General features: G+C 29.7%; 1 protein-coding gene across 3 annotated transcripts; it reads right to left on the bottom strand.

Moving 5' to 3' along the window:
• Positions 1 to 1,601: 1,601 nt before the first annotated feature.
• LOC103834879 (protein SRG1) lies at positions 1,602 to 6,343 on the bottom strand. 3 transcript variants are annotated; one of them, XM_009110972.3, is made up of 5 exons: positions 5,488 to 5,855; positions 2,730 to 2,977; positions 2,476 to 2,647; positions 2,320 to 2,421; positions 1,602 to 2,055 (listed from the first exon to the last, which is right to left on the bottom strand). In XM_009110972.3, the coding sequence occupies exons 1-5, from the start codon at positions 5,734 to 5,736 to the stop codon at positions 1,813 to 1,815; spliced, it is 1,014 nt and encodes a 337-aa protein (XP_009109220.2). In that variant the 5' UTR covers positions 5,737 to 5,855; the 3' UTR covers positions 1,602 to 1,812. The 3 variants fall into 3 exon arrangements, with proteins under 3 accessions (XP_009109220.2, XP_009109219.2, XP_033133067.1); XM_009110971.3 differs by having other exon boundaries at positions 2,320 to 2,647; positions 5,488 to 5,835; XM_033277176.1 differs by lacking the exon at positions 1,602 to 2,055 and adding an exon at positions 2,101 to 2,282 and having other exon boundaries at positions 2,320 to 2,647; positions 5,488 to 6,343.
• Positions 6,344 to 6,841: the final 498 nt, after the last annotated feature.

A 6,841-nucleotide genomic window follows, 5' to 3' on the forward strand; every position in this document is an offset into this window, starting at 1 on the left:
CATTCCGTCGGAATTCCGTCGGTATTTTCCAATCTCAAACGGCTATAAAACGGTCATATATATTTGTCGGCAACGGTCACTTGGTTCGTCGGAAATTCGTCGAAAAATTCCGACGGAATACCGACGACCGTAACGGTTATATCTTTTAATCGGAATGTCGTCGGAAATTCGACGGAATATTCCGACGACTTTTCGACGACTACAACGGTTATATTGTTTATCGGAATGTCGTCGAAAAGTCGTCGGAATATTCCGACGACCCTTGTTTTCTCGGAAATTCGTCGGAATTAGCCGACAGAATTCCGACGACTTCATATTTTTTGTTTTCGTCGGAAATCGGTCGGAATTCCGTCCAAATTGTCCGACGCCTTTGGCGTCCGTCGGAATCTCCGTCGGAATTCGGCGTGTTTTCTTGTAGTGGTCTGAGAAGGCAGAGTTTCTTGTTTTATTTAGGGGCTGTTATTGGTTTATGAGTATAAAAGAGTTTTGATGATTATTATTATTATAAAAACAATTTACCAAATTTTAACAGAATTTAGATTTACTTAGAATTCTACCAAGAGTTTCATAGATTAGTGTAGATTTTTAGGGAGGAGATAATTATAAACTTTTGTAGAGTTTATCTTGAAGTATTGCATAATAAAGATAGTATCGTGTTTCAATATTGTGTTGCAACATATTCGTAATTATCCATTATTTGTTGCATTGGCTATATGTTTTCTATAAATTATATCCATGTGAAGACGCAACAATTCAGAAGCTTCTCCAAAATTTGTAGCTCTGAGGTACATTTATGTCATGTATAATTCTATGATTATATGCATTAGTTCTTCATTCATATTTCATTTATGGTTCTTTTCTAGTTTCGTATGTTGATCTTGTGATATTATTATTATATAACTAGCTAATGGGGGATTCACAAAAGAATAAAGAAAAAGGTGGGTATAGTCAATGGGGACCAGAGGAAACAAAACTTCTGATTGATTTACTTGTTGATGCAATTCATCGAAATTGGCGTGATGCTAATGGTTTAATAAACAAGTTCACGGTGGAACAAAATTTTTTGCCTGTTCTCAATGATTTACTTATTTGCATTGTTAATTGTTATCATTTGTATTTGCATTGAGTTTGTGTGTCACGTTCTATGTCCGCAAGATCACCATTGATGCGGACGTAGCGAAGAGAACAACCTGTGGTCCAGTAACGACTGGAGATTTTGCAAAAGTGATGGGCTGTATCCTGTGACAGATTATAGTTGTTGTAATAACAGAGAAAACACACAAAGGATTGAGAGATATTCTTGCAGGTTTCCGATCATGAAAGCAACAATAACAAACTCGTGATATGGTAAATTGTTTTTATATGGTGTGAGACCAGACTTGGTAGTGGAGGAGCACGAAGCAAAATGATTCACTTGGGATGATTTCAGAAGAAACGATGCTGACCTATTATTTATAATTATATCTCATCCAATTTTAAAAAAAAACTTTGACAATACATGATTAACTTGCGATACTTTTTTATAACGAAAAGTATGTAGAATCATAAACTAATAACAACATATTTAAAAACAATGGAAAAGTCATTTACTTTCATTTTTGTTGAATAACACAAGACTTTTACTGATTTTATTAAATAATGAATCCAATAACTCTAGACTTTTAAAAACTTTTAAATATTTGTTACAAATTTATAAACCAATAACACGAGAGTTTAACAAAGTTTTAGAAAGTCTTAATTAAATAACACTAGACTCATTGTAACTCTCAAATCTTTAAAACTCCTTATAAAACAAAAACCAATAACACCCCCTTAGATTCTCATAGCATCAAGGTAAGCTTTTCCATCAAGCTTACGTGTGAACAAGTCCTTGCGATACTCTTCGATGGTTACACTTTTGAAAAATGCAGCCTTTTGCTTTTCCACAAGACTTCTCACGGGACCAACTTCTTTACCCATTCCCAAATTGTGAAATGCCGCCACAGAAAGCCTCTCTTTCTCTGAGCTAACAACTCCACGATGCTCTATACTCCGGTAAGACCCGTTCGTTATGATCTACATTAATTGCCAATATCATGAATACAACCATTTTTACAATCAGAGCCAATCATGAGATATTGAGAATTTTAAACAATTTATCAAAAAGATTAGTAAATAAGTTTATTTAAAAATTAGTAAAAAAAATATACTTGGAAAAGTTTGGAGGCCCAAAACTAATGTTTCACTTAACTATGTCAATGACCGGCTCTGTCTAGAAATATGTTTGTGCATGTATAACATACCTCTTTTAGTCAAAAAAAAAAAAAATGTATAACATACCTCTAAGACATCTCCAATGTTGACAACGAAAGCATTTGGGAGAGGTTTGACAGGAACCCACTTGCCATTTTTCTTGATTTGGAGACCTTCAACTTCATTAACCTGCAACAGTATGGTGAGTCCTGTAGAATCTGAATGCGGAATTAGACCAATAACCTGGTCGGGATCTGGACAAGGCGGGTAGTAATTCATCCTCATTGTCTGTCTTAACTCATCATCAAACAACTTCTCAATTTCCTGGGGTTTGATCATCAAGGCGCTCGCCATTTTCGCTAATAAGATCTTGGCTATGCCTTTCACTTCAGCAGAATACGTGTCTAGTATATCTCTGAAAGAAACAATAACCAGGTTTTAAACAAAGAAGAGTTGTTGGTTACTTGATAAGAATGGCGTTACTATTTGGAGCAAACCTAAAGGGAAGAGGTAACTTGGGGAACAAGTGAGCCTTGCGTAAGTGGACTGGTTGCATTACAAGGAGGAACAGGTCTGACCAATCGAGTTTCTGCTCTTCTGAAACCACAAAAGCATGTCCAAACCCTTCGATCTCACTGGGTTGTTGCCATAGCTTCTTCTTTTCTTCCATGGGAAGGTTGAAGAAATCTTGAATTTCTGACTTGAATTTGTCCAAGAAGCCCTTTTCCATTCCATGGTTTACAAGCTAGAGATAATCATAAAGACATGCCACAATGAAAATAATTATAGTGTCAAATTACTGTAAAACAAGATTACTGTAAAACAAAAAAAACTATATATAAATATATAACTAGTTAATATTTAACCTTTCATAAGAAACTAGTTAATATTCTAAATAAAACAAAATATATATTTTAAAGTTATGAAAACAATATTATATTATTTTTATATGTGTAATTTCATTCAACTTCTATGTATATATTGATTACTACATCAGTAAGAATACACTGCATAATAATAGCCATTGTTATACTATGCAAAACTATTTATTTAGCAGAAATAGTTTGATATAGTTTTATTTGATGGGTTCATATTATAAACACAAAATAAAGTATAAAAAGAAATAACTTTATAGCTTGTGGTCCTATACTCCTATGTGATTTTACATATCTTCCAAATATCCCTATGTGATTTTTTATATCTTCCAACTAAAAATAAATGAAACTACTATATACCACAAATAAAATAAAATTGTTATATTTAACATTTACAGCAAAAAGAAATTTTTATATGGGTAAGGAAAGAAAAATATATTATGGTAGATTTTTGACGAAAAGATATAATCCCCTATATATTAAAAGAGAAACATTACAACATTTGAGTCATGATGCGTGTCGTCATGAGAATAATTTTTGACAGTCTTTAAAAAACTAAGTTGGTCCATCTAAATATAAACTAGAGTTTGCTTTAAACTAACAATAAAATCTCTTATTAATCTAAAAAAATATTATTCATTCTTTCCTTAAATAAAAGCTACGGAATTATCTAATGTGATTAAAATATATATGAAAATTAATGATTTTCAATAATAAAGATTTGCTAAAAAATTATATATTCTCTATCATTGTTGTTTAAATATTTTTTTATTAAAATAAATAATACAATTACATTAACCATACAATAAAAAATTTCATTTTTTCGTATATGTCGTATTTTGAATTTTTTTAAATGAGTATAAATTACTAAAATGTTAAAAGTCTCACATAAACTTTTGTGATCAATGATTTAAATTTTTTTCTATAATAAGATACAAATGATTATAAAACCACATGAGTAAGAAGTTTTATTTAATAATTGTTTATATATATATATATATATATATATCATTTATATTATATTATATATCATATAAAAATACATACTTATATTTTGATATTTGCATTGACCAAATACTTAGAATTTAATATTTTTATTTTAAAATATGCATTGAATTTTTAAAAATGATTATAAGTTACGAAAACTATTAAACATCCCACATTAAATAAAATTACTAATGATTTAATTTTTTGTTATAAAAGGATGCTGATAATCATAAAACCATATGATTAGAAAACCCAAATGAAGCAGATTTTATTATAAGTCTACTAAACCCTAAACCACAAAACTCAAAACCTAAATGTTTGCTTGATAATAAAAAGAAGTATCAATTATTGTATCAGATATACAAAATATAAACTACTTAACACTAATATGCAAATTTTAATCAATAAAACAAAAAAATATCACTATAAAATCTAATCCTAAGAATATAACCTTAAAAGACATAACATGTTATAACCTTTTGTTCCAAACCATAAACAATGTCTAACACATGGTCACCAAATCAATATGTATTCTTTTAAATTGTTCAATTATACAAAATTTTAATTTCTAAACTTCATATTAACCCTTATATAAATGATTAGTTTAAAGTTTCACAAAAATTACTTTTTACATTTTTAAAATTAATTTATAAGATCAAATTACGATGTAGATTTGTTTTGAAGTCTACAAATATGTAGATTTTTTTTGTTACGTGTAGACTTACGAAAGACATAATTGTAAGATAACTTTCTGGTTTTTTGTTTGATCATAAGGATTAAATAGTATTTTTACTACCACTTTAGGTTGGTTTTGCATTTGATTAAATATGGAGTCTACTTTTATGGCTGGAATCAATATTTGGGTTTGTTTTGACAAATATTCTTTAATAAATAACCATATTAAAAATATATTATATATCTATGTTGATCTCATTTAAATTAATTATATATCATATACAATTAGATAAAATTGATAGATCGTTAATAAACAAGATTGATCGTTTGATTTAAACACACTCACTAATTTAGTTATATACGTAATAGTTATTGATTCTTCAATTATTGAATATATATTTATTATTTTATTATTTCATAATTGGTAGAAAATATAAAAATAATAATACATAAATATAATTTGTATATAAAATATTTATCTCGCGCAAGGTGTGGATCTTAAATTAATTTAGTGGTAAGTATTATAGAAAATATAGAAAACATGAACACATTGTCTTTTTTATTTGTTGATTTCATATTGTGGTTATCTTTCTAAAATCTCATATATATTTTACATCTATATGGGGGTTTAATACTACAAAAAAACGAAGAGGGTTTATCTTGTAAAGAAGAAAATATTATGTGGAAATTTCGATATACAGAAATATTGAGAACTTGCCTGGAAAAATCCCCAATCTTTGCATGCCAAGTCGAGCTTGTGAATCTCAGCATCCATGGAGGTTAAAGAACACAAGAGATTCATGTCTATGATTGGGATCTTGGTTCTTAAATCACCGTCGATATCACCTTTGTCAAGATCAGACCGTACATACCTCGGAGGAACCGTCGTGGTCAGCTTCTCCTTCACCATCTCTTGAACAGATGGAACTATAATAGAGCTATGCTGGCTTTCTCCCTTGGCTTCCATGGCGGATTATTCTTGAAAGAAAAATAATGTTGATAATGCCAAATATTGTTTTTTTTTGTAACAAATGCCAGATATTGTTTTGTTGATCAAACACTTACAAAAAGAAAAAGATAATGGACCTTGGCGTTTTGCTACACGTTTTGCAAGTGGCGATAAGTGAAGTACTGCGTCGTTTTGTATGCCCGTGTGTTTTTGCATGTGACTAGGTGGTTGCATGTAAACTAAAATGGAAACTACTTTTTTTTTCTTTTTTTTTTTGTCACAGAAATTTCATTAAAAACTTAGAAATAGAGAATGGACCCAAAGATGGCCCAACTCATGAAGTCCATTACAAAGATAAGAAGACTTGAAGAGTCTTTCTTTGCTACAACTGCGGGTAAAGTAGAAAAATGATAAACGTAGATTGATGCAAAACCAGAGGAGATCAATCGGGTGTCTTTCACAATTCCGATGATTTCTTTAGACTGGAGTTTGCCGGAAATAGCTCTAACGAGCGTTGAAATAGCGGAGAAAACCTTGAGCTTTTGGAACTCGAGGGTTAGCACCATGGGCGATCGCATCGCCAAGAACCAAAGTCCAACATGACTTGATTTGACATTGAAGAACAAAGAAGATGGTCCAGAAGCTGAATAATAAAGCAAGAAACCATGTAGCCCCGTTAAGTACAGAAATGGAAACTACTTATGCGAAGCAATTTAGGACATTGTTTTGTCCGAGGGTTTATAAAAACATTTTCAATGTATTACTACAAATTTTATTTCAAAATGGTGTACCTTCAAAATAGAATTGGGTTTTACTCTAATTTATTACGCTATTTTTTACTCCAAAAAAATGTTCTTTTTTATTTAATTAATAATTGTTAATAGTACTTTCGACTTATAAAAATTTAACAATTAACCCAACTATTTTATGTTTACAAAATGTTCATAATAATATATTTTATTTAAATTAAATATTTATCATTAAAAATAAAACTAAGAGATTATCTTCCAATTTTAATTCGTGGAGTTTTTATCATATGCAAATTTTCTAATTCAAAAATATTTATATGCATTAAAAGAACATAAAGAAAAAACAAAGTTTTTTTTGTAATTTGAATTATGTA

Source organism: Brassica rapa, chromosome A08 (genome assembly GCF_000309985.2).
Source record: "Brassica rapa cultivar Chiifu-401-42 chromosome A08, CAAS_Brap_v3.01, whole genome shotgun sequence".
In the NCBI taxonomy this organism is placed as follows: Eukaryota; Viridiplantae; Streptophyta; class Magnoliopsida; order Brassicales; family Brassicaceae; genus Brassica; species Brassica rapa.

Coding starts and splice junctions, on each gene's coding strand:
- LOC103834879 (XM_009110971.3), bottom strand. CDS start 5,736: ATGGAAGCCAAGGGAGAAAGCCAGCATAGCTCTATTATAGTTCCATCT. Junction 2,978..5,487: donor AAGATTGGGGATTTTTCCAG/GCAAGTTCTCAA, acceptor GATTATCTCTAG/CTTGTAAACCATGGAATGGA. Junction 2,648..2,729: donor AAGTTACCTCTTCCCTTTAG/GTTTGCTCCAAA, acceptor TGTTTCTTTCAG/AGATATACTAGACACGTATT.